Genomic DNA, 25,784 nt, shown 5'->3' on the forward strand with positions numbered 1-25,784 from the left:
TCAAATTGTGTGTCTGCTACTTAGTAGCTTTGTGACTCTGGGCAGGTTACTTAATTTTCACGTGTCTCAGTTTCCTCATTTGTAAAATGAGGGTATTGGACTCTAAGGCACCTGGGAGGTACCTCTTATGAAGAAGAGTCCTGGCAAACAGCCTGGGGGTGTTTGAGGTCAAGGGGATGCTTTCCAGAGGGGGCAGGGTAGAGCTGATTGTCTCCATGGGACACCCAAAAGCTGTCCAGTTACTGTTGGCTGTCCTTAAACTCCGTTTCTTTGCTATTGACATTTGGGTCCTGGGTGTCCAGTTCTGTTTGCTCTGCCGAGGGTTTGTAAAGCTCTCGGGCTCCTGGTCTGACCCTGGTGGGCTCCTCTGCCTAGTGTGATAGGATCTTCAGTCCTATCCAGGACTGGCCTCGGAGGCTGGGCTTTCCCAGGCACCCTCCCAGGGGCCCTGGCTGAGAATGGGCCTTGCCTAACTGCCTCCACTGGGCTTCGGTCATCCTGTACCGATGTTGGAGTCACTTCCCTTGCCTTCCTAGAGATCTCTCTGGCTCCTGGCCCTGAGAGTCCTGACCTCGCCTCCACCCTTTTCTGTCTGGATGGCTTTGTCTGAAATGTGTCCCCAGTATCGGCTGGCTTGGAGGCTTCCACCTTTCTCAAAAGCTCAGTTTCTTGACCGATGGTTTTAGAGGGAGGTCAGGAGGGAAGACGCTGGATCAGTGCCCAGGGAGAGGAGAGGAAGAACTCCGAGATGGGGGGGGAGGGGACGGGCACAGAGGCTTCCTACCTGCACCCCTCGCCTGCTCCCACTTGGCATGTCCCTGGTGTCTATGCCGGAAAAGGAGAGGCACTGTCTGTGTCCCTCTGCCAAACCCCCTCCTGCCCGGCTTAGATGGTGAGCACCATTGCAGGGCTTCAGACCTGAGTTACAGTGCTTCTGGTTCTGCTAGAGCTGAGGATCTAAGTTTAAATCCCCTATCTGCTAATTACCCACGTCACCTTGGACAAATTACGTGATAATAATAATGTGCACTTGTTTCGGTCATGTCTTACTCTTCGTGACCCCATTTCTCAGCAAAGATACCAGAATGGTTTGCCATTTCCTTCTCCATTTCACTTTAAAAATGAGGAAACTGGGACAGTGAGGTGGCTCAGAGCACCAGCCCTGAAGTCAGGAGGACTTGAGTTCAAATCTGGCCTCAGACACTTGACACTTACTAGCTGTGTGACCTTGGGCAAGTCACTTAACCCCAATTGCCTTAAAAAAAATGGGTCTTGAGCCAGATGGCCTGAGGTGCCTTCCAGCTTTGGAGTTATGATTCTGTGATGTTGGGCAGTAAAATAAGGGGGTTGGGCTGGATGGCCTTGGTCTGGAACCCTGTGCTTCTTTGGCCAGGGAGGGAACCACTGGGGCCTGAGGGTGTCCATCCCAGGTGGGGCCGTCCTCCACTCCTGGGGAGACCAGCAGGGAGCAGACGTCTCACTCTGCGCTCTGTGCCTCCCCCTTTGTCCCGTGCAGCTGGTCAAACTCTGTAGTGGGATGATCGAGGCTGGCAAAGTCTACATCACCACCAACAAACACTTTGTCAGCGGGGTCCGGGACCTGTCCCAGCAGTGCCGCAACGATGAGGTGGTCTCGGTAAGGGGGGTTGACGTGAGGGTGGGCCGGGGCAGGGGGCACAGAAGCCTACTCCCAGAGTAGGCCACCAGCCAGGCCTGTTGGCAGAGAATTGGGGTGGGGATGGGAAGGTGGTGTCCACAGCTCTAGAGTAGAAGAGAGGGTCTTCCTGCCCTTGGGGGTAGATGCTTGGTTTGGTAGGATCAGCCTCAACCACAAAGGCTCGCAGAGAAACCTTCAGAGAAGAGATTCACAGACCCCTAATTGGTGGACTCTCTGTGCCCGGGAAGGTTTCGGGAATATCACAACTTGCGAAGGACCTGGTGGTGCCCACTGCCACTGGCATGATGTGGGAGCAGACGGAAAGAGGCAGCCCCGTAGCCCAGATTGCCTGGTTTCTCGCGCCCCTTCTGGCGCTTCCTGGCTGTGGGACCCTGGGCAAAGGACTTGGTTTCTCAGTGCTATGGTTGTGTCATTCGGTCTTGTCTGACTGTGACCCCGTGGACCATAACAAGCCAAGCCCTGCCATCTCCCAAAGTCTGTCCAAGCTCATGTTCCTTAAGCAGCTGTCGAAGGCTGGAGGTGGGGCCAGTCTTCATTGGCAGAGGGTATTTCCTCACTTGGGAGTTGCCTGGACCAGTGAAATCACAGGTCTGATCTCTGACATCCCTAATAAGATGCTGCCCCAAAGATGTCCCAGGGAGGCTCCCAGTGATCCTCCTGAAAAGTCTCAGTACTTTTATTCAATTACAAAAGGCAATCATTTTACCCACCTGTGCCACTTGCAAAATGTTAAACATGAAAGAATAGTAGCACGATAGTAATTTGTCCCAAGACTATTTCTATCTGGATTCTATTACATGAAAGGAAGGAGAGGAGGAGGAGGAGATGAATGGGATTAACAGTAATAGTGACTTGTCCTGGGATTGTTTCTAGTTGAACTCCATCAAACAGAAAGATAGAACTCAATTGCCATAATAATTATCTGGGTTATTTTGGTTCACACTTGTGAATTTTCCTGGGTAAGGGACCTCTTTTCCTGGGGTGGGAGTGTGGATCAGCCATACAGAATGGCCGCCCCTTTATATGGTCTTAGAGAATTGTTTGGATGTGCTGAAAGGTTAAGTGATGAAATAATGAACAACTTTAGCCAAATTGCAGGATATAAGCTAAACCCATATAAATTACCAGCATTTCTTTATATGACCAACAAAGCCCAGCAGTTAGAGATAGAAAGAGAAATTCCATTTAAAATAACTGTAAACAATATAAAAACTATATGGATACAATTATACTTTTCATATTCATAAAGTCAGATCTAAATAACTAGAAAATATCAATTGTTCATGGATAGGCTGAGCCAATATAATAAAAATGACAATTCTGGAAAGATTAAATGAGCTGCCTAGGGTTCCACAGCCAGTATGTGACTTGGACCCAGGCTTGATTCCAAGGCTGGCCCTCTAGTAGTAATGGTGTCCCCAGCCCACCTTTCTATCTGCTGGCCTTAGTCTGATTGGTTTGGGGGACTTAGGGGTGGGATTGGGGTCCATTAAGTTGGGGGCAATGTTAATCAAACACTGGTGTCAAGAGGACACTACCAAGGGTATGGGTGGTGTGGTGGGTGGGTGGGGTCTCCACATAGCCAGACTTAGCCCAGTGCCTTAGTGAGAGTCCCAGTCAAACTAGGAAGAAGTAGAAATAGGTCAGGAGCCATAGGAGGCTGGGAGAGGAAGAGATTGAAGAGTGGCTATGGAGCCACCTACTCCTGGATTCCAGAGTCTCATCAGCAGGGATGCAAAGAGGGAGTGTCTGGGAGTTGCTGTGATCCAGTGTGTCTGTGGGATTTCTGTGAAAATTCCTTCTGAGCCTGGGGTGGAAGTGTGGATCAGCCAAAGGATGGGACCAGAGCTAAGTGTGGGGAGGGCGAGGGAATCAAGGGTTCTCTAGACATTGCCCTCACCTCATCCTGTCTCCCTCCTGTCTTCCCCCCAGGAATGTCTACAGAAGTTTGGAGATAGCCTTCAGGAAATGATCAACTACCACATGGTAAGAACAGCTCCCTCCTCCCATTCCTGCAGTGCTGGGACAGGGGGCTCAGAGCTAGTTAGATAGTCTCAACGCTTGGCTCTGTGGCTTCATCAGCATCTCATTTGCATGTCAGGCGAAGTCCTCATAGACTCCTCCCCCAACTCGAGACTCGTTGGGCTTGGAATATTTGGGGAGTAGGGTTTTGCTGGGCTGTGCCCAGGGAAGTTCTTGTATGAGGAAGGACAGGGAATTCGGGCCCTGTGAGTGGTTCAGGCCTGTCTCTGAGTCATTGGGAGGGAGCTGGAGACACCTTCCCACCCCAACAGCCTCCCTTAGGGCCATAGGGTATGTCTTGGGGAAGCCCAGGATGGGGTGGGGGGGGACACTGTGGATCTGTCCCTTGGGGCAGGAGGGACTCTGGTCTGAGCTCCAGGACACTGGCTGGGGATGTCTGACTTAGGAGCCAAGAGTCTGGCTGGGCCCCGGTCCAGCGTGAGGGGGAGGGGGGAGAGGAGAGGATGTAATCGGAGCTGTGGGTGTGGGAGGGGGAAGAGGAGCCCCAGAAATAGCCAGATAGGCTCTGGAAGAGACAAGGCACTGGGCAGGCATCAGAGGAAGGAGAATCGGGGTGCCTCAGCCTTTCATATTTGGGGTAGCCCACAAGTTTAAGCATTTTCCTTGTCATTTGGGGTGTGAGACAGGAGTGAGTCAGAGATCTCCTCAGGCAGGGCTAGGGCTGGGGCTGATCTGGTTGGAAGCAGGGAGATGGATGTGATGACCTTTGGCCTCAATGGCTACTAGGAGGTCTATTGGGACTTGGAGGCAGAATATGCCCCTTATTCTACCCTGTACCCCAATCTGGGGAGATTGCTCCTCTGGGCATAGGAGGAAGTGGCTTCTTAAAGATTTCTCCTGCCAGATGTTGCAAACATCTGTCCAGACAGAGGGAAACGGGCCAAGGCTAAGCTTCCGGCCTGGACTTCTTTAGGAGGAGGGGTGGGGGGCAGGAAGGCTGTACTCCCAGTTTTTTTTTCAGTATCCCTAGCACTTAGCACAGTGCCTGGCACACAGTAGGTGATTGTTGGCCAGTAGACTGACTGGCTGCAGGTCCCCTGGGCTGTTTAGGGAATATGTGGGTGAGCACCAGGGCTTGGGGATAGACGGGTTCTCTCCTGCCCTGTCCCCAGCATTCACAAACTGACACGCATTGACTTGGACCCCAAGAACCTCACTACCACAGAGGTGCATGAAGGTCCCACGTGAATAAATAGACGTCCACGCTCTGGGTGGTCGGGCCTGGGAGCCTGAGCCCCAGACTAAACAACCCCACCCCCCCTTCCCCACCCACCCAGCAGGGGAAGTTCAGAAATAAACACTCCCAGAGCTACAAGACAGTGATGGGACTGCCCCCATGTCCAGCGTGAAGCAGAGGTCCTCCCTCCTGTCCTGTCCCTTCCCAGCACCTGCCCCTTAGCCAGGGGCTAGCCCTTCCCCGACTCCTGATTACCTCCTCGGGTGGGAGAGGGCAGTGTTTTTCAACTTTCCCAGGAGGCAGCCTGGTACAGGGGGAAAAGAATGATGGGTCCTAGCACCTGAGTTCGAATTCCTCACTCTGTTGCTTCCTAGCTGTGTGACTTTGGGCGGGGCGCCTAACCTCTCTGGGCCTCAGTCTCCTCATCTGTAAAATGATGAGGTTAGACCAGATGGTGTCTAGGGTCCATCCCAGCTCTTTTTCTAGGGTCCCAAATCCCCTGCCCTAATGGGAGCACCTTGTCCTACATTGCTGTTGGGGGTCCTAAGGGTGGGGGTGGATCGTGTGGCTATTTGTGTGCACCTGGGAGGGAGCTGGACGGAGGCAGCTGTGGACGCCTGTGGGCTGTGAGCCTTGGCTGGTGGGAGGCGGGTGCTGAGACACAGCTGCTCACGTCCACTGGGTAACACTGATCTCCCAACCCTGTCTCCCTTATCCTCCCCCCCTCCCCTCCATGTGAGTCCATGTAGGGGTTCTAATGAGCAGAGGCTTAATGGGATGGTGAGTTACCCGGGAAGCCCTTGACACCCCCAAACAGAGAGAAAAAACAGACCCTCTTGCCCCAAAGCCGGGCAAACATCTGGGCAGCCCTGAGCAGCAGCGCCATCTGCTGGCCGTGCAGGGAAGCCCTTGTGTAGATGCGGGAGGCTGTAGGGCTTCTGACCAATGGGGCAGGTTCTTTGTCTAGGGAGGGAAGACTGCATCGGGGGTTCTTCCCTAGAGGAAAGAGCGGTCCTGGCTTGAGCGCTGGACCCTAAGCCCAGTGTCTAAGCTGGTGGGGGAGAGGGAGGGAAGGAAGGTCAGGAGACAGTTGGCCTTGGGAATGAGAACCTAGATTTGGGGAGAAATCCCTCCCTGTCCCCCTAGATGTTTCAGGAGCAGAAGGCAAAGACTCCCCTTCCCAGGTCTTCCCCAAATCCCTCCCTTTTGGATGTTTCTAGATCCTGTTTGACCAGGCCCAGAGGTCAGTGCGGCAGCAACTCCACAATTTTGTCAAAGAGTGAGTATGGCTCAGCCTTCCCCCAGAGGTGCTCCCCCTCCCCTTCCCAGCTCCCCCCACCCAAAGGCACTCTCTCCCCTCATCCCACCCTCCTCCACCCAAGGGCGCTCCCCCTCCCCTTCCCAGCTCCCCCCACCCAAAGGCACTCCCTCCCCTCATCCCACCCTCCTCCACCCAAGGGTGCTCCCCCTCCCCTTCCCAGCTCCCTCCACCCAAAGGCACTCTCTCCCCTCATCCCACCCTCCTCCACCCAAGGGTACTCCCCGTCCCCTTCCCAACTCCCCCTCCCCCACCCAAACATGCTCCCCCTTCCCTTCCCAGCTCCCCCCTTTCCCCCTTATCTCCCACCCAAGCATACACAAGGAAGACCCAGATGCCTTTATTCTGGGTGAAAGGGGTGAACTGGAAAGATGCATCAGAAGATCTCTCTTGGTCGGCTCGGACGCTGCCTGCTGGGTGATCTTGGACAGGTCACTTTCTATTCACGGGAGTCAGCTCAGAGCTAGAAGGGGCCTTAGTGGTTGTCTCTGTGAAAGTGAGACATGAAATGTTTTGCTTGAGGCCACGCGATCGTCTTCTGGGGCTCTCTCCTCTCTTGGGCTTCTTCACTTCTCTCTCATACTACCTGTGGCTCTTGGTGACCTCATCCTCATGGGTTCAGTGATTGCCTCTGTGCTAATGACTCCCAAACTCTCTAACCAGCCCTGGTCTTTTCCCCAAGCTCCCTTCCCATCTCACCAGCTCCTCACTGGGCATTGTCCATAAGATGTGCCAGGGGCTCCTTTCTCAGACTGAGGACTGCTTAGCTTCTCCCCAAGCCCTTCCCTCTTCTGAACCTCCAGCACCATCCTTGGCCATCCCGGGCACCCAACTTGGCAACCTCGGAGTCATTCTTGACTTTCTTCTCCCTCGTTCCTTGTGTCCAGAGAGTGGCCAAGGTATCTCCACTCACACAGGGAACCTGCCTAGGTTAGGGGCTCATCAGCTCTTCATTGGACTGTTGCCACGGCCTCCTCATCGGTCCCCTTGCTTCCAGGCTCTCCCTTCTCCAAGTCATTTTCCCCATAGATCACAAGTTGGTATTCCTTAAGCACAGGGCTGACCATGCTATTCTCCTACTCAAGAATCCTTAGGGGCAGGGGGAACCTAGGTGGCGCAATGGATAGAGCACTGGCCCTGGATTCAGGAGGACCTGAGTTCAAATCCAGCCTCGGACACATAACACTAGCTGTGTGACCCTGGGCAAGTCACGTAACCAAAAACCCCAAAACAAACAAAGAACCCTTAGGAGCTCCCTGTTGCCTCTAGTAAAAATGAGCTGGAGAAGGAAATGGTGAACCACTCCAGTATCTTTACCAAGAAAACCCCGAATGGAGTCACAGAGAGTTGGACACAACTGAAAATGACCAAGTAACACACATACACATACATAAATATATATTACATACAGTAGAAGATCTGTATTAGATAAACTTAGAAAGGGAAGCTTGAAATCAGTCTATGAAGGGCTTACAAAGTCAAACAGAGGACATATAAAACATACATAATACATGCATGTATGAATACATATACACACACAGAAAGATCTATCTTAGCTCATGCATAAAATCTCTCTTCAATCTTCTAGTATGTATATGTATATGTATATGTATATGTATATGTATATGTATATGTATATGTATATGTATATGTATATGTATGTGTTTGCACTTAGGTATACACTGAGTGTGCATGTGTGTATATATTTGTGTATATGTATATTTGCAGATCTATTCTGTGAATGTAGCTGTTGGCATGTATGTTTGCTGATATGCAATACAGAGTACATGCATGTGTGCATGTATGTACACGTGTTTGTGTGTATACCATGTGCATGAGTGTGTTTGTAGATATATACTGTGTATGCGCATGCATGTTTGCCTATATGTATACACTGTGTATGCCATGTGCATGTGTGTACAGTGTCCATATATGTTTCTGTATGTTTTTGTGTATGTCTGTATGTCTCTGTATGTCTCTTGTTTGTTTAGCTCTTGGAATAACCAAATGCCAGGCTCTAAGCCTTCCTTTCTGCATTTCTGGCCCAGGACTTTCCTTTATGCCCTCTCTGCTACCTCCCGCTAACCTGACCTCCAGGCTGTCCCCTCACCCTGTGCCTTAATGCAGGGTCTGCCGTGCCTGGAATGCGATCTCTCTCCTCCACTGTGCCTCTTAGAATCCCAAGGCTTTCTTCCAGGATCAACTCAAGTACTTCCTTCTATGTGAAGATTTCCTGAGCCCTCCATCCCCAGCTGCTAGTGGGAAATTAGGGTGTATATATTTTGTATTTAGTTTTCTGTCTATCTGTTGTTCCCCTCGTTAGAATATAAGCTCCCTGAGGGGCAGGCACTGTTTTGTGTATACTCAGCACCTAACAGTAGTAGGGGCCCAATAAATGCTGCATGAATCAATGAATGATGACTGAGTTAGGAGTCAAACCCAACTCAGGACTTCACGTCCATCTTTTTCCCTCCATCGTACCACATCATCTCTAATTCAGCAAGCATTTATTTAATGTCTCTTACATGCTGGACTCTGGGGATGCAGACACAAGAGAAGTATCTCTACTCTCTAAGAGTTTGTAGTCTACTTTAGGTAAGGTAGTGGAGAGAATTTTGCACTTGGAGTCAGGAAGACTTGAACTAGAATCCTGTTGCAGGTACTTGCTAGCTGTGTGTCCTTCGGCAAGATAATTAACCTCTCTGATCCTCAGTTTCTTTAAAATGAATGCGCCTGGGCTAGGTGACCTATAAGGTCCTTTCCAGCTCTTAATCACTGATCCTTTGAATACAGCACATATGGTACTTCAGTTTCCCTGTCTGCAAAATGGGGCTAATCAGGCTTATATTCACTACTTTACAGGGTTGTTGTGAGAAAAGCATTTTGTAAAGATGCTGCAGAAATGGAATAACTTGCCCTTCAAGGCTTTCTATGATGTAGACCCACTTTGTTCATCTAGCCTCATCCTTTCAGCTCTCTCTCTCTCTCTTTCTCTTTCTCTCTCTCTCTCTCTCTCTCTCTCTCTCTCTCTCTCTCTCCCTCCCTCCCTCCTCCTCCCTCCCTCCTTCCTTCCTTCCTTCCTTCCTTCCTTCCTTCCTTCCTTCCTTCCTTCCTTCCTTCCTTCCTCCTTTCTTCCTCCTTATTTTCTTCCTTCCTCCTTTCTTCCTTCCTCCCTCCTTTCCTTTCTTCCTCCCTCCCTCCCTCCTTCCTTCCTTCCTCCTTTCTTCCTCCCTCCTTTCCTTTCTTCCTCCCTCCTTTCCTTTCTTCCTCCCTCCCTCCTTCCTTCCTTCCTTCCTTCCTTCCTTCCTTCCTTCCTTCCTTCCTTCCTTTCTTCCTTCTTTCCTTTCTTCCTTCTCCTTTCCTTCCTTCCTTCCTTCCTTCCTTCCTTCCTTCCTTCCTTCCTTCCTTCCTTCCTTCCTTCCTTCCTTCCTTCCTTCCTTCCTTCCTTCCTTTCTTCCTCCCTTCTTTCCTTCCTTCCTCCCTCCCTTCCTTCTTTCCTTCCTTCCTCCCTCCTGTCCTCCCTCCCACCCCTCCCTACACATTGAGGAAAGTGATATGATATCACTCATACATGTGAAGTCATGCAAAACGTATTTTCCATGTTACTGGTTTGCTTCCTTGCACACTTGTTCCATCCTGGCAGAGAGCAGGCTCATTTCAGCTAATAGCCCTTTGCTCATGAGGCTTTTTCAACTTGGGATCAGATCCCTGCCCCATCCCCTCCCAGAGTCAGTATGGCTGGGACATCCCCTTCCCAATGAGGAGGGGGAGTTCTGACCATTCTCTGGATGGGAAAAACAGAGGCCCCAAGGTCAATGCCTATCAGGAGCCCACACAGTGAGTCTTAGGGGTCTGAGACCTTATCCTCTGCCCTGACTCCTCCTCTCTCCCTGACTGACCTCTCCTTCCCGCTCTCCACAGTGACGTTAGGAAATTCAAAGAAACAAAGAAACAATTTGACAAGGTCCGAGAGGACATGGAGATGTCTCTGGTGAAGAATGCGCAGGCCCCGCGGCACCGGCCACATGAGGTTGAGGAGGCCACCGGAGCATTGACTCTCACCCGTAAATGCTTCCGCCACTTGGCTCTGGATTATGTACTCCAGGTCGGTGAGGGGGCCCTGGCATAGGGGGAAGGGTGGGGACTGGCAGCCTCGTTCAGCTTCCTCGAGTTGGGGCCAGCCCTGGCACGGCACAATGCTAGATGTGAGTGGATAAGCTGGCATAGTTAGGGGAAGGGGCTCTGGAGTAGGAGGCAGGCAGAATACCTGGGTACTCATTCAGCTTCTGCTGCTCAGCTTCCTTTTCCCTCTAGGTAGGGGCCCCTTCAAGCTCTGACATTCCAGGATTCACAGTATTTTTGGAGCAACTGTGCTGGAGGAGGGAGGGGGAGAAGCCTAGAGTATTAGAGCTGGAAGGTCCCTGAGAAGTTAAGTCCAGCCCCCTCACTTCATGGATGATTCACCCAGAAAGTTAAGACAGTGAGATGATATGAGAGCTGGCAGAGGTCCCTGAGTGATCAGGGTCAAAAGAGAGTTTTGTCAGTCATTGCTGAAGGAGCTCAGAGCTGGGAGAGATCCTTGGGGTCTGGGTTGATCTCAGAAGAATTCTTGGATGTGGAATTTGTTGACAAGGAATATTTGGAGAAGGGGAGAAAGGAAGGAAGGAAAGAAGGCTGTCTTAGGTGGAGGGGAGCACATATTCACCGGATTTTTGGAGTTTTGAAAGAATTCCAAGAGGCAGAAGTGAGGGGGCAGTACATTCCAAGGATGGGGGTGGGTGGGTGGGAAAAAGCCTACATACAGATGGGAGATGGATATATGTAGGAATGAGAAGACGGCCAGTTTAGTTGGACAGTAAAATATATGAAGTATACTGATATACAGTAAGACAAGATAGGTAGGTTAGAGCCAGGTTATGACTGGCTTTAAATACCAAACAGACGTGTTTGTATTTGACCCAAGAGGTGATAGGAAGCAACCGGAGGTTGTGGATTAGGGAGTGACGTGGTCAGATCTGTGCTTTAGGAATATTGTTTTGTTGTTTGTATGGAGGATGGTTTGGAGAGGGGAGACATTTAGGCAGGAAGGTTATTGCGGTGGATTTAATAGAGAGGTGATGAGGACTTGGGCTAGGGTAACGGAGGTGTGATCAGAGAAAAGGAGATGGAGACAAGAGAAGATTCAGAACAATCAATATGGTGGATGGGGTAGAGAGTCAATTTGTTTTTTGACTAGACCTTTGATTTCATCAGTGCAGGGAGCTTTCATGGTAGAGCTTTCCCTTTTAATGAAGATTTAGTCAATGAATAAACACTTAGTAAATGCCTACTGTGTGCCAGGCACTGTGCTAAGCGCTAGAGATGCAAAGAACCCTTGTCCTCAAGGCGCTTCAAGTCTAATGAGGGAGGTAAGAGGACACTAGAGGGGGAGGACAAGGTGGATTCCAGGGGAGAGAATCAAGAACTGGCCAAGTGCTGGGTCAAGACTGACCAGGGAGGAAAGGGAGGCAAAGCAGAAATCAGGACGCAGGAAAAGCCTGAGAGATGGAGGGACTGGAAGTCCCAGTGAGAATGAAAAAGAGAACACAGACAAGATCTGCTTCCCCACACAGTTCTGTGGAGAACTATGGTTGTGCAACCAGGCACATACTGATGTACCAGGCAGTTTTGCTGAACTGATTTTTTTGTTTTGTCTTTTTACTTTTTGTTACAAGGGATGTCTCTCTGGGGAGGGCAAGGGAGAGGGAGAGAAATGTATTTGGAAATAAGGTGATGAAAAAACACAAATCTTTTTTTAAAAAAAATATATAAGCAAAGACCCAGAAGTAGAAATGAGTCAGGCATGTGCCAGCTAGCGCTGGGCCTGAAGTCAGAAAGACCCGAGTTCAAATCTAGCCTCAGACATTTACTAGCTATGTGACCCTGGGCAAGTCATTTAACTTCTGTCAGCCTCTTTTTCATCATCTGTAAAATAGGGATAATAATAGCACCTACCTTCCAGCATTTTTGTGAAGATCAAATATGCTAATGTTTGTTAAGTGCATGGCACATAATAGGCACTATATAATTGATATTATTATTATTATTATTATATTATTATTATTATTATTATTTATTATTATTATTAACTGGTTAGAGTAGAGTATGGAGGCAGCTAGATGGCTCAGCTCAGTGATAGAGAGCCAGGCCTGGAGTCAGGAAGACCTGAGTTCAACTTTGGCCTCAGACACTTAACTAGCTGTGTGACCCTGGGCAAGCCAGTTAACATCTGTTTGACTTACTGCACTGGAGGAAGAAATGGCAAAGCACTCCAGTATCTTTGTCCAGAAAACCCCATGGACAGTTCACAGGGGCATGAAGTGTTGTACATTCCTTAACGACTATACAACAAAGTATGGAGTATCCTTGGAAAGGAGGAGGCTGGATGGACGGGGGCAAGAGGTGGGGAGTGGTGCAGGGGACAGATGAGGAAGGGTCGGGAGTAGCAGGCTAGGGCTAGAGGGACTGAAGGGGATTCTGGAGGCCATGAAGAGCCCTTTTTTGTTGTCAGGCTGGGTTGGGACTCAATGAAGGTGGGCAATGCCAGCGGCAGCCCCGGGGGCCAGTGAAGAGTGATCAGTGTTTGAGCTGGGAGCTGGCCTGGTTCAGTGCCTTTCTTCCTGTGGCCTCCATAGCCTCCTTGGCCCTGGGGCCTTCCTCTGTGCTGATGTATTCTCTTCTTTTTTCTCTGTCCGTCTGTCAGATCAACGTCCTTCAGGCCAAGAAGAAGTTTGAGATATTAGACGCGGTGAGAGCTCATCTTGTCTCTTCCATCCCCCATTCCGTCCTACTCCCTTCCCAAAATGCTCCATTCTGTGTATGTGTATGTGTATGTTGTGGGGAGGCCGCGTGTCGTACCTATGTGTAAGACATGTGTACCACCTCGGACCTGTGCTCACCCTGGTTGGGTGCGTGCTACGCCCCCACACGCTGATATATGGCTTAGGCACATGGAAGCCCTTGCTCCTGGCCCCATGTGCTGGGTGGGCCCAGGTGAATTGAGGCACATGCTCAGGACTGTGTGCGCCTGGTATGTATGTAGGCATGGGGGCCTGTCAAAGCAGGTGCTCCCATGTGGCACCTCAGGGGGCGGTCAGGAGGTGCCTCCAGACTTAGGTGTGCGCTCTGGGTATTGGCTGAACATCCCCGCCATTCATCCCACAGATGCTGTCCTTTATGCACGCGCAGTATGCCTTCTTCCAGCAGGGTTACAGCCTCTTACACCAGCTGGACCCCTACATGAAGAAGCTGGCCGCAGAGGTGAGGCTGGGGCTGTGGTCCAGCCAGACTGGGGGAGGAGAGGCTGGGAGTTGGGGCAGACATGGCTGGAGCTCCCTCCCCGTCTGTCTCCCTGGGACCCTGGCATTGTGGCCAGGCTCGGAGTAGACACTTTATCACAACTTTGTTGAGTGAATGAACAAATGAATGAATGAAAGCAGACCTTTAGGACAGCCTCTGATGTGACACAGAACTTTCTTCTCTGTGCTTCAATAGCTGGACCAGCTAGTGATCGACTCCGCGGTGGAGAAGCGGGAGATGGAGAGGAAACATGCCCTGATCCAACAGAAGGTAAGGAGGAGAAGGGGGGCATTTCCATAGTGTATATTATATACCAGGCACTGTGGAGGCAGGTCCAGGACGGCCAGGTGTCCCTGATGTCTCCGTCCTCCTGTCAAAGGGCCATCCCAGGCATTCTCTCATTGGACAATGCCCACAGCCTTGTTAAAGTGGGCAGGGCAGATATCACGGTCCCTTTCTACATTAACTCAGTGGCAGAGGAAATATCGTGACTGTGAGGGAATACCGGCTTCCTGGTCTCTCTGAGCAGCCCTTTTCCCTTCCACTCTCAGGGTGCAAGGCCTTGTAGGTCAATCCTTCAGCTCAATCTTTTATTTTTCTAAACATTTTATTGATGCCAATTATTTTTACCCCAAAGTAATTTATTGGTATAGCTCACGCCTTCCAACCAATTGAACTCTCCTTTGTAACAACAACAAGAAAAAGTTAAGTAGAACCAATGGACTCATGGGGAGGTAGGACAATGGTAAGAAGGCTATATTTGAAGGCAGTTTGAATCCCACTCTGTTTTGTGCTTCCTGTGTGACCTTAAGCTAGTCATTTCCTCCCTGAGCTTCAGCTCCTTACATGCAAAGGAACTGGCCTGGACAACTCCCGAGATCCCTTCCAGCTATGACGCAGCACTTCTGACAGCACAGAATGCATTGTTCCCCCCATAGTTCCCCATTTCTCTACTAGAAGAAGGCAGTTGTGTTCTGTGATATATTCTGCAGGGTCAAGATGGGCCATTGCCTACGTCAAGGTTTAGCTGCCTTTGAGTATTATTTTTATGTACATTCTTGTGGTCATTGTGTATATTATTCTCCAGGTTCTGCTGTCTTCATTTTGCGTCAGTTCATATACGTCTTCCTGTGGTTTTCTAGGTGCTTCATGGTGGTTGTTTCTTATGGCATGGTAATTCTCTTCCATTCATATGCTGCAGTTTGTCTAGTGTTACCACAAAAAGGGCTGCTGTGAATATTTTGGTCTATGTGGGGCCTTTATGTCTGTCATTGACCTTGAACATATGTATGGGATCTCTTGGTCAAAGGGCATGGACTGCTTAGTGACTTTTTTTTGCTTAATTCCTAACAGCTTTCCAGAATGGTTCGGCGTGCCCATCTTCCCCCAGTCCCTCCTATCACTGATCATCTTTGCCACTTTTCTGAGTGTGAGGTGGATCCTCTGTCCTGTCCATCCTCACTGCCTGCCCTTCTGCTCACTGGCAGGCCAGGCTTTCTGTCCCAACTTCTCTGACCCTTGGAGAAGCAGGGGTCTCCTTCTCTGAGCCCCAGCTCTCCTCTGGGCTTCAGGTAGAAGCTGGCTCTCTCATCCTAAACCCTGATTTGGCAGTATCCTTGGTCTCTGTCCATGGAAGGTCCCTGGACCAAATTCTCCCTTTTGTGACATGTGACCTAGGGTTGGTTGTCCTTCATTCTCAGAGAACCAAAATGACATCACTGCCAGAGTCAAGTTACAATGAGTCCGGCTGTGGCTGATGAGACCGATATGAGCTCGGAAGGTTCTGCCACGGGTCGGACACAAACAGCCCACGTGAACATTGGAGTGGATTCTCTAAATTTGTGTGTCTTACATTTCTTTGAGCCAGTGCAATTCTTCTTTGCTCATAGAGCGCAGTGCCTTCTTTGACACGCCTTGCTGGGCTGTTCTGTGCCAGTGTCTCCCACGTCACACAATCGATTCCAAAGTTCTTCAGAGAGACCTTGAGAGTGTCCTTGTATGGCTTTTTCTGACCGCCATGTGAGCACTTGCTCAATCCTCAGCTTGACTTGGGTGATGTTCGATCTTCCTGCTCTCCTGGTCTCAGTGATTCAGAGCTGACATCCCCTGGGGGTTAAAGCCCCCCTCTCTAGCTACCTGTCCCTGTATTGTCGTCCTCATTTGCCTCAGCTAGCCCTTCCCAGGCCCTTTTATCTTCTGACTTCCTTTTCTGTTGTGCCCTCTGGAGTTCCTGCTCCATCACTGACAAATGTCCCTTCCATCTCATTTTTCCCCCACTCTTTCGATCTTTTTATGCCCCAGACCCTGGCTGTCCAGGAGACAGCCTCTCCAGTAGTGCTGGCTTTCCTTTTCCTTACAGCCCTGACACATTGAGCCAGGAGGAGGAGGAGGAGTTGGCATCTCCTCCCAGGCCCTCCCTCTGCCCCATCACTCAGCAACCTCTCCTCCTTCCATCTGTCACCCAGCCCAGTTCTTTGATGCTTATGTTCTGTTGGTCTCCAGAACACTTTCCCTCTCCTCTCTGGGGGCTTTTTTTTTTACCATTATTTTAAAAAAAATCTCATTTCTATCAATATCTTTTGTTTTAAAATCACCTTCATTTTTAAATGCACCCTTTCCTGCTTCCTACTGAACCAGCTCTCTCTTGTAACAAAGAATGAAAAAGGACAGGGTTGGGGAAGGGGGAAGCAGGTCAGCAAAAACAATGAGTACATCAGCTGTCTCTGATTGTACGAGCAATGTCACACACCCATAGTCACCTACCTCTGCAAAGAATCAATCAATCCACAAGTATTTATTAAGCAAATTCTATGTGCCAGGCACTGTGCTGGGCATTCCTGCCCTCAGGGAACATATGTTCTACTGAAGGGGAAACAGTATGCCCATGTATAAATACGTACAGGATATACACAGAATACAGACAAAGTAGTTTGGGGAGGGAGGGAGAGAGGGTCCTAGCAGTGCAGAGGGGATCAAGAGAGGTCTTATGGAGAAAGTCTTGCTTCAGCTGTGTCTTGAGGGAAATCAGGGAATTCTGAAAGACAGTCAAAACAAAGTTATGGAGGAGAAACCATGCAAAGGTATGGGGTGGGAAGTAGATTGTCTCTAAGGAGGGACCCTTCCTCTTTTCTTAAGGAATTCATTACCTTCTTTGAGGACTCCCTCTCTCCAGCTCAGCTCCTGTCCTCATACTTGGGGGACAGCATGACCCACATCCTGCTTCTGATATTTGCCAGGTAGCCTGCATGACTTTGAATAAGTTATGTAACCTCTCTGTGCCTCAGTTTCCTCCCCTGTAAATGAGTAGATTGAACTAGAGAGCCACTGAGGTCCCTTCCAGCCCCAAATCTACATGCTTATGTCCGCTCTAATACCCTGGACTCGCAGTTTCTTGACCTCCTCAACCACAATGACCCACTGCTTCAATCTATATCTGCTACCCAAAGGGATGGTTATATCCTAGACTCACCATCACCTGTAACTGTGTCACTTCCATGGTTTTGAACTCAAAGATCCTCTTCTCTGACCACGCTCTCCTGGCCTTCCATCTCTTCCTCTGTCTAAATCTCCTAAACCCGTTCTTTGTCCTCACTGGAGTCTCCATTCTCTCCATCTGCCTCTGTTCTCTTATTCTATCGCTCCTACTCTGGGCTTTACTTTCCTCTCTAATTAGAATGGACCCCATGGTTGACCAGTTCAACCTATACCCTAGACTCTTTTGGCCCTTGTCTTACTGGTGCTTAACCCCCTGCCAATCCTCAGCATGGCTTCCTTCTGCCATTGGCCTTCTCTGCCACCACTCCTGAGATGGAGGATGGGAAAGGAAATAAACATTTATATAGCACCTACTATATACCCGGGACTGTGCTAAGCTCTTTACAGATATCTCATTGGAGATTCACAACAACCCTGCAAAGTAGATGCTATTATTATTCTGCATTTTATAGTCAAGGAAACTGAGGCAGAGGTTAAATGATGTGCCCAGGGTCACACAGCTAGTAAGTGTCTAAGGTCACATTTGAACTCAGAACTTCCCAATTCCAGGTCCAGTGCTCTGTGCACTATGGCACCACCTAGCTGCCTCTAAAAAGGAAGAAATCCCACAACCATGCTGATAGGTACCCTTACACATTTTTTATTGAACCCCAGATGGGCCCTTGCTATTGCATGGTGAAACTTCTTTACTTATTCCTGGATGACTTTCTGTCCCACTCTACCCATCAGCTGTTCCAAACCTTGTCTTTCTCCTCCTCCCCTCACAGCAGATGTCCTTGCCTCCTACTTTGCTGAGCAAATAGCGGCCCATTTCCTGTGAGCTCCACCTCGCTAACTTCATCTTTCAGAGCTCCATCCTGTTCTTTTCTCCCATCTCTGCTCATTGGAGATGAGAGTAAAGGAGCTTAGATCTTAGGCAGCTAGGGGGTTCAGTGAATTAAGCCCTGGACCTGGAGGCAGAAATCTTGCCTCAGATGCTTCCTGGCTATGGCCCTTGACTTCTACCTGCCTCAGTTTCCTCAATTGTAAAATAATGGTAGCACCTGCCTCCAAGGCTGGTTGTGAGGATAAGATGAAATAATATTTCTAAAGAGCTTAGCACAATGCCTGGTACATAGTAGACACTTAATAAATGCTTGTCTCTTTCCTTCCTTCCTCCCTCCCTCCCTCCCTCCCTCCCTCCCTTCCTTCCTTTCTTCCTTCCTTCCTTCCTTCCTTCCATCTTTCCTTCCTTCCTTCCTTCCTTCCTTCCTTCCTTCCTTCCTTCCTTCCTTCCTTCCTTCCTTCCTTCCTTCCTTCCCTCCTTCCTTCCATCCTGTCACTTTCAGGAATCAGTCTCCACCTCTCCCACATCCTCAATCTCTCCTTCTCTACCAGCTTCTCTCTCATGCTTAGATCAGTCCCCATTTGAACCTGCTATCTCCTCAAATAATGGCCAGATATTTTCCCTCACTTTCTCTGCCACACTTAGAGAAAGGATCTTCTCCCGTTGCTGCCTCTACTGCCAACCCCCTCATTCACTTCTCACTCCCTTGCAATCTGGCTCCCAGGCGCCACCGCTCAACTGACATGGCTTTCTCTAAGATTACCCATCATCTCTTAGCAGCTAAATCCCTCATTACTCGTCCTCTTTTATCTCCCTGCAAGTAATGTGGACCACTCCCTCCTTTAGGTTTCTCTTCTGGTTGTCCTCTTTCCTGTCTGACTGCTCCTTCTCAGTCTCCTTTGGTGGATTATTATCTGTATTTCCCACCTAACTGTGGGAGTCCCCCAAGGTTCTATGCTGGGCACTCTGCCCTCTTTTCGCTCTCTCTCTCTCTCTCTGTCTTTCATCTCCCTCTGTTCCCATTACTTCCACCCTTTCTTTCAGCTCTCTGTCTCTGTCTCTTATCTCTCTATACCTTTGTCTCTCTGTATCGTTTCTCTCTGTCTTTCTGTTTCACTTTCTCTGTTTTTATCTCTCTCTTCCTCCTTTCTCTTACCCTTTCGTCTCTGGATCCGATACGTCTGTGTCTCTGTCTCTCTCTAGCATTTATCTGTTTGTCTCTCTTTCTGTCTTTTTTCTCTCTGTCTCAGTCTCTCAGTCTCTGTCTGTCTCTCTTATCTCATCACCTCCCACAGGTTCTAGTATTAGCCCTTTGTGCACGACTCCCACCCAGCCCTCATCCCTCTCCTGAGCCCCACTCACTCATCACTTGCCTGGAGGCCGTCTCCAGGATGCCCCCTCTAGGCATCTCAAAATCAGCATCTCCAAACCAGAACCCAGCCTCTGCCTTAAACGTATTCCTCCTCCAGACTTTCCTGTTGCCTTTACCCCCAGCACCATTTTTCCAGTCACTCACATCCATAACCTTGGAGTTACCTTTGATGCCTCATTCTCCTTTACCCACCCACTTCCCCATATCCAATCAGCTGCAAAGTCTGCTTGGCTTTGCCTCTGCAAGTCTCTCATCCATGTCCTCTTCCCTTCAATCACACAGCCACCCCCTTAATTCAGGTTCTCATCTCCTCTTGCTTGGACTGTTGTAATAGCTGCCTGATTGGATGCTTCAATTTCAGTCTTTCCAATGCATCTGCCACAACCTGCTAAAATAATCTTCGTGGTCTGACCATGTCACTCCTGTGCTCAAGGACCTTCAATGGCTCCCTGTCACCTCTAAGATAAAATACACAATCGCAGCCTGGCATTTTAGACCTTCACAATCTAGCTTCTACCTTCCTTTCCCATCTTCTTTTACATTACTTCCCTCTGTACAACTTAATTTCCAGCCAAGCCAGACCCCCAAATACAACACAACTGTACAATGCATTGCCCAAAATATTCTCCACACTTGGAATGTTTCCTCCTTATCTTTGCCTTTGCTTTCTCTTCCTCTAAGACTTAATTCAGATCCTGCCTTCTCTACCCCACTTTCATGTTGCTAGTACTCACTCCTTCCTCAATGTCGTTGAACTTGGGCATATGATGTGTGGCCCTCCCCTCCCCACCCCCATTTCCCCAGCAGAATGGAAGCTCCTTGAGGGCAGGGCCTGTTTTATTTTTGTCTCTGTGTCCTCAGCATCTGGACACAGTGCCTGACACGTAGGAAATGCTTAAGAAGCATTTGTTGGCTCTAGTTGAAGCCACAGATGGATTTGGGGAGATGTTTTTGGTTTTGTTTTTCTGTAGATAATTAGGCTTTGCCAAGCCAAGGTATTTGAGACTCTTTAGAGACTGAGTTCTCTGTGTCTGTGCCCAGCCTAGGCTCCTCACTTTTGTAACGTTGTCCCCCACTTCCTTTTTTTCTACCTCCCTCTCCCCCCAGGGCCAGGGGAGGGGCTGGGAGAGAGTTGCTAGAAACATTGCTTTGGGGGGTAGTGGCCGTTCTCCTATCCATTCTGTTGGCTCCTCTCCTTACACAGCTGGCCAGCTGTTCTCTGTGAGCTATCCTACTGTTAGCCCCTCAACATGGTATGGCAGGGTAGAGCACTAGATTTGAAGTCAGGAAGACCTGGGTTCAAATCCCTCCTCGAACACTTACAAGTGATGCAATTCTGGGAAAATCACTTGACCTTTCTGGGGCCTTGGTTTCCTCGTCTGTAATATGAGGGGATTGGACTCAATGATTTCTAAGGTCCTTTGTAATTCTAGATCTGTGCTCTCTTCCTCCCCAAGGTCCCTATTCTGGCATCCAGTGATGTCTAGAGATGGGAAAGTCTGTCTTTTTATGATCCCCTCCACTGTCAGCACCCCCAGTAGCCCTTTGCAAAGGGGAAGCTGGGCAGGGACTCTAGGTTTTCAAGATGGAAGGAATGACCTTCGCATGGGGTTCTCCTGGGAAGCCATTATCTTCTAAGCCTCTCAGAGATCAGAGCATCTGCCAGCGAAGGCTGGCCATGGGGGGGGCCCTGCTCTTGACCAGGGCTTTCCCCTGATTCAATAGATTATGATCGCTTCCATCTACTTTTTCAGACATCTTCCCAGACTCAGCACCCAGGTCTAACTGTTCCTCCCAGGTCATAAGACTGACAGGAATATACTGGCCAATGTTTAACAAGCAGCTTTCCAAAAAAAAAAAAATGTGCACACAGCACACTTTTAAGTTTAGTCTGCATTGCTAACATTTCCCCCCATCGCTTTCTTAAGTCTAGACAATCAGTAGGCCAACAAATTAAGCCCTGATTTGCAGCCTTTGCTGATGTCCACTGTGTCAATGCACACCCTGAAAATTTAACAATCAGCTCATGTGAGCCAGCCTTAGTGGGTTCGGCACGCCCCTGACTGTACTTCTCAGACTAGAAGGGGCCTCAGAGGGTTTCTAATCCAACTTCTCATTTTCAGATGAAGAAACCTTGACCCAGAGAGATCAGGTGATTTGCCAGGGTTGTATAAGTAGTGAGTGGCAGACCTGGGATTTGAACTCAGGCCCTAAGATTCCAAATTCAGTGTTGTTTCCACTGTGCCAGGTCAAGAAGTACTTGCTCGTGTCTAATTTAAGTCCCCCCGTACTTTGTCTGCCATGGATAGAGGCAGAGAAGAATGAATCACCTTCCTCTTTAGAGATTTGGGTAGGTAGAAGGTAGTGCCACCTGTTGGTGGGGCAGTTAGGTGGCACAATGGATAGAGCACTGGCCCTGGAGTCAGACCTGAGTTCAAATCTTCCCTCAGACATTGACTAGCTGTGTGACCCTGGGCAAGTAACTTAACCCTGTTTGCCTCAGTTTCCTCATCTGTAAAATGAATAGGAGAAGGAAATGGCAAACCACTCTAGTGTCTTTGCCAAGAAAACCCCAAATGGGGGCACAGAATTGGATACGACTGAGAAGTCCCAAGGTCACTCAGGGTCACTCAGATGTCTTTGACATGTCTTTGATATAGCTGCCCCACCAATAGGTGGCACTACCTTCCACCTACTGAAATCTCCAAAGACGTAGGTGACTCATTCTTCTCTACCTCTATCAATGGCAGACAAGGTAGGAGGTACTTAAATTAGACACAAGCAATTACTTCTTAACCCATGGTACACTGAATTTGGAATCTTAGGACCTGAATCAAAACCCAGGTCTGCCACTCACTACTTATACAACATGCCCTCAGGCCAGGGGTGGGGTATTTTAGGTGTGAAGGGGAGAGCTCAGTCACCTCTTAGTGAAGAACCAAAGACCAAAGGATGACCTCATTGGGGGGAGTTTCATCATTGTGTAGGACAGGGGGACCTCAGTGCCTTTTTGGGGAAGTAATGAGGGGATTGTGGAAAGAGTCCTCACCTGGAGGGAGTCAGATCACCTGTGGTCTGGCTGCAGCTCTGTCAATGGCTTACTGTGTGATGCTGGGCAAATCACCTCCTCTGTCTGGGACTCAGTGTGTACAAATGTGAAGGACTGCAGTTATGATCATTTCTCAATGAAATCCTCTGATGCAGAGGAAAGAACGTTGAACTGAGAGGCAAAAGACTTCCTGTGTGACCTCAGGAAGGTCACTTAACCTCCTAACTTGTTTTCTTATGTGTCAAATGATGGTGATTGTGAACTGGATATCTAAAGACACTTCCAAGTTTTTTTTATAAAATTTTAAGGGGGAAATAGGGAAAGACTGGCCTCCTAATGTGGGGTTGCCCACTTGGGGATCTGAGGGCACTATTATTGGGAAGATACTCCCTGGGAGTAAGGCTAGATAGAGTTGGGAGCTGTCGTCTCTGGGGAGACCCTTCACTCACTTGCCTTTTCTCTTCTTCCATGCCCCCCGGGAACCTGTTAACTTCAGACTTTGCTGCAGGTGAGGTTGCCTGTTATGGTGAGGCCCCTGGGGAGCAGATAGACGGGAGGAGGTGGTGGCTGAGGTCTTTAGGTTGGAACAGGAACCTGGTTTCAGTACCATGGACATGTCCCCTAATTGCCCCTTCTCTCCCCTTCAGAGAAGGGAAGGAATGAATCTATTGGTTTGGAAGCCATGGTATTTTGGTCATTTGAATATGCATGTGAGGGCTAGGAGGTAGAGGATGAGGTACCTCTCCTCTCATTCTCTGACCTCTCATCCTTCCCCTCACTCCACCAGGACTTCTCCTATGATGAATCCAAGGTGGAGTTTGATGTAGATGCTCCCAATGGTGTGGTCATGGAGGGATACCTCTTCAAGAGAGCCAGCAATGCCTTTAAGACATGGAATCGGTGAGTTGGAGTGGATGTGGTGGAAGAGAAGGGGGGGGTATGGGGAAATCAATGAGTCACCCCACAAGCATTCTGTAAGTGCATACAAATGCAAAAACAAAATGGCCCCTGCCCTCAGGGAGCTTACATTCTACTGGGGAATATAGCATGTTGGAAGATAAATAAATGCAGGATAGATACCCAAAAAGATATTTGGATGGGGGAAGGTACTGACTAGCAGGGGGGCCCAGGAGGGATTCTTGAAGGAGCTTGAGCTGAGCCTAGAAGGGAGCCAGGGTTCTAAGAGTTCAGGGTGGGGGGAGGGAAGACATTCCAAGCAGGGAGAATGGCTCGTGCGAAGGCAGGGAAATCTGAGCTAGAACGTTGTATGTGGTGAACAGGAAGGCCAGTCTGGCTCTAGCAAAGCCTGGGGGAGTGGGAGTAATGTGTAAGGAGCCTGGAAAAAACAGCTTGGAGCCAGAATGGGAAGGCCTTTTAAATACCAAAGGGGAGTTTTAGTTTAGCTAAAAGTGGAGGAGAGACTTTGCTTTAGGAATATTGTGAGGTCCTCCAGAGGAGGAGAGGGCAGGGGCCAGGCAGGTTCTGGGGAGGGTGGTGACTCTGCCCTGACTCTTTCAATATCTCAATATTCCTTCTTGTAGGAGATGGTTCTCCATCCAGAACAGTCAACTGGTCTACCAGAAGAAGCTTAAGGTGAGTGGGCAGGAGCTGAGCCACAGGAGGCTAGGGCTGCTGGCCTGATGGATCTGGAGCATTTCTGGTTATTGCCATCCCACAATGCACAGCTGAGGCTGGGGAGGGAAGGGAAGAGGGGATGAGGGGAGGGTTTCTTCTCCTTCCTCTTGATCCTTGAAGTCCAGTGTCCAGGGGCTTAGGGCCCCACTATTTCTTCCTTCCAGAAAGCGGTCCATTCTTTTCTCTCTCCTCTTGAGTGGTCTCAGGGCTGTGCTTATGGTGGAATCACATGAGACAAGAGGTGTAAAATGGTTTGTGAACCTTAAATGCTGGTTACACATATGCCATACCTGTATGTAATATACATGACACACATCTATAATGCATTGTATACCATGCATGTATACGACATAGCGCTTTCTTATTACTTCTCGTGAGTGGGTGAGAGTTCCAGGGCTGGCGGTCAGGGCGTCAGTGTCTGGCTTTGTGGTTAGCGGGTCAGGATCCAGGCTGAGTAGTCAGTGGGTTCGGTGCCGGGCTTAGGATGCAGCGGGCCGGCGCTCTGGCCAGCCAAGGGTTGGTCTGGGGAAGGGCGCTCTGGGAGTTTGGCCTTTCAATGGGTCCATCCCTCTAGGATGGGCCGACTGTGGTGGTAGATGATCTCCGGCTCTGCACTGTGAAGCCGTGTGAGGACATGGAGAGGAGGTTTTGCTTCGAGGTGGTCTCTCCTACAAAGTAAGGGGCCTGGATCCTGGCTGGGGAGGGAAGACGTTCCAGTGGTGGGGAGGGTGGGGAGAACAGATGCAGGGTGGGTTTCCTGCTCCGACTGACTGTCTTTGGAGACTTTGGGGGAGCCTTGTGTGAAAGGAGGGGCTCTCTGGGGGAAGGGTTGGGGACTCAGCTCCCTTGTCTCAACATTGATCCCTCTTCCCCAGGAGCTGCATGCTGCAGGCTGACTCAGAGAAGCTCCGCCAGGCCTGGGTTCAGGCAGTCCAGGCCAGCATTGCCTCGGCTTACCGGGAAAGCCCCGACAGTTACTACATAGAGGTGAGGCTGGGTCCGGAGGTAGCCAGCCCCTCCAGGGTGCAGCCCAGTGGGGTTGCCCTGCCATCTGCTGGCCACACCTGGTAGTGCAATATCCCAGCATGGTCATTGTCTTAGGGTATGGGGGTGGGTGGTAGGTAGGTGGGTGGTAGGACCTGTTCCTGCTGAGGATACCCAGTCACCTCCAGCTTTCTCCCTTCCTAGAGACTTGACCGAACGGCATCCCCATCCACCAGCAGCATTGACTCTGCCCCGGACACCAGGGATAGAAGCAGCAAGGGAGAGGGCATCCTCCAGCGGGTGCAAAGTGTAGCGGGCAATGGTCAGTGTTGTGACTGTGGGCAGCCTGACCCCCGCTGGGCCAGCATCAACCTGGGTATCCTGCTGTGCATCGAGTGCTCGGGCATCCACAGGTGTGTGTGTGGGGGGAGGGGGGTAGAGATGGGGAGGAGGTGGCAGGGGACTCAGGGCCAGGGCTGGGTCCTGAGGGACATCAGGGCCAAGGCTGGGACCTCACAGCAGAGGCCTCCGGAACATCAGGGCCAAGGCTGGGACCTCACAGCAGAGGCCTCCGGAACATCAGGGCCAGGGCCGGGGACTCTAAGACCTCAGGGACTCAGGAAGTATCTCAGGTATTACCTTCATTTCGTGAATAGGGAAACCGAGGCTCAGGTGAAGGGACTTGCCCAGGGCCATTGGGATTTGAATGCAGACCTTCACAGCACTCTATTCCCACTGAACTAATACTCGGTAACCTGGCACTGGGGACGTGAGCTGAGTGCATCATGGCTGGGACTCTGGGGTAGGAGCCTTAGGAGCCTCAGGTCAAGATCGTGGATAAAATAATGACAAATAATACATGTTGATAT

General features: G+C 49.9%; 1 protein-coding gene across 7 annotated transcripts in view; it reads left to right on the forward strand.

Moving 5' to 3' along the window:
• ACAP3 (ArfGAP with coiled-coil, ankyrin repeat and PH domains 3) overlaps positions 1-25,784 on the forward strand; it is a 63,261-nt gene that overhangs the window by 19,430 nt on the left and 18,047 nt on the right. For 3 of the 7 annotated variants that reach the window (XM_020976490.2, XM_020976437.2, XM_020976466.2), the window contains exons 3-16: positions 1,517-1,636; positions 3,611-3,664; positions 6,119-6,177; positions 6,531-6,647; positions 10,138-10,321; positions 12,959-13,003; positions 13,420-13,515; positions 13,750-13,824; positions 22,793-22,804; positions 23,084-23,196; positions 23,838-23,889; positions 24,506-24,606; positions 24,807-24,918; positions 25,120-25,328. In XM_020976490.2, the coding sequence (XP_020832149.1) occupies positions 1,517-1,636; positions 3,611-3,664; positions 6,119-6,177; positions 6,531-6,647; positions 10,138-10,321; positions 12,959-13,003; positions 13,420-13,515; positions 13,750-13,824; positions 22,793-22,804; positions 23,084-23,196; positions 23,838-23,889; positions 24,506-24,606; positions 24,807-24,918; positions 25,120-25,328 (1,349 nt within the window). The remainder of the gene's footprint in view (positions 1-1,516; positions 1,637-3,610; positions 3,665-6,118; positions 6,178-6,530; positions 6,648-10,137; positions 10,322-12,958; positions 13,004-13,419; positions 13,516-13,749; positions 13,825-22,792; positions 22,805-23,083; positions 23,197-23,837; positions 23,890-24,505; positions 24,607-24,806; positions 24,919-25,119; positions 25,329-25,784) is intronic. The other 4 variants (XM_020976457.2, XM_020976483.2, XM_020976446.2 and 1 more) reach the window with 3 other exon arrangements.

This window comes from Phascolarctos cinereus, unplaced genomic scaffold (assembly GCF_003287225.1).
Source record: "Phascolarctos cinereus isolate Bilbo 61053 unplaced genomic scaffold, phaCin_HiC Scaffold_726;HRSCAF=1367, whole genome shotgun sequence".
Taxonomy (NCBI): domain Eukaryota; kingdom Metazoa; phylum Chordata; class Mammalia; order Diprotodontia; family Phascolarctidae; genus Phascolarctos; species Phascolarctos cinereus.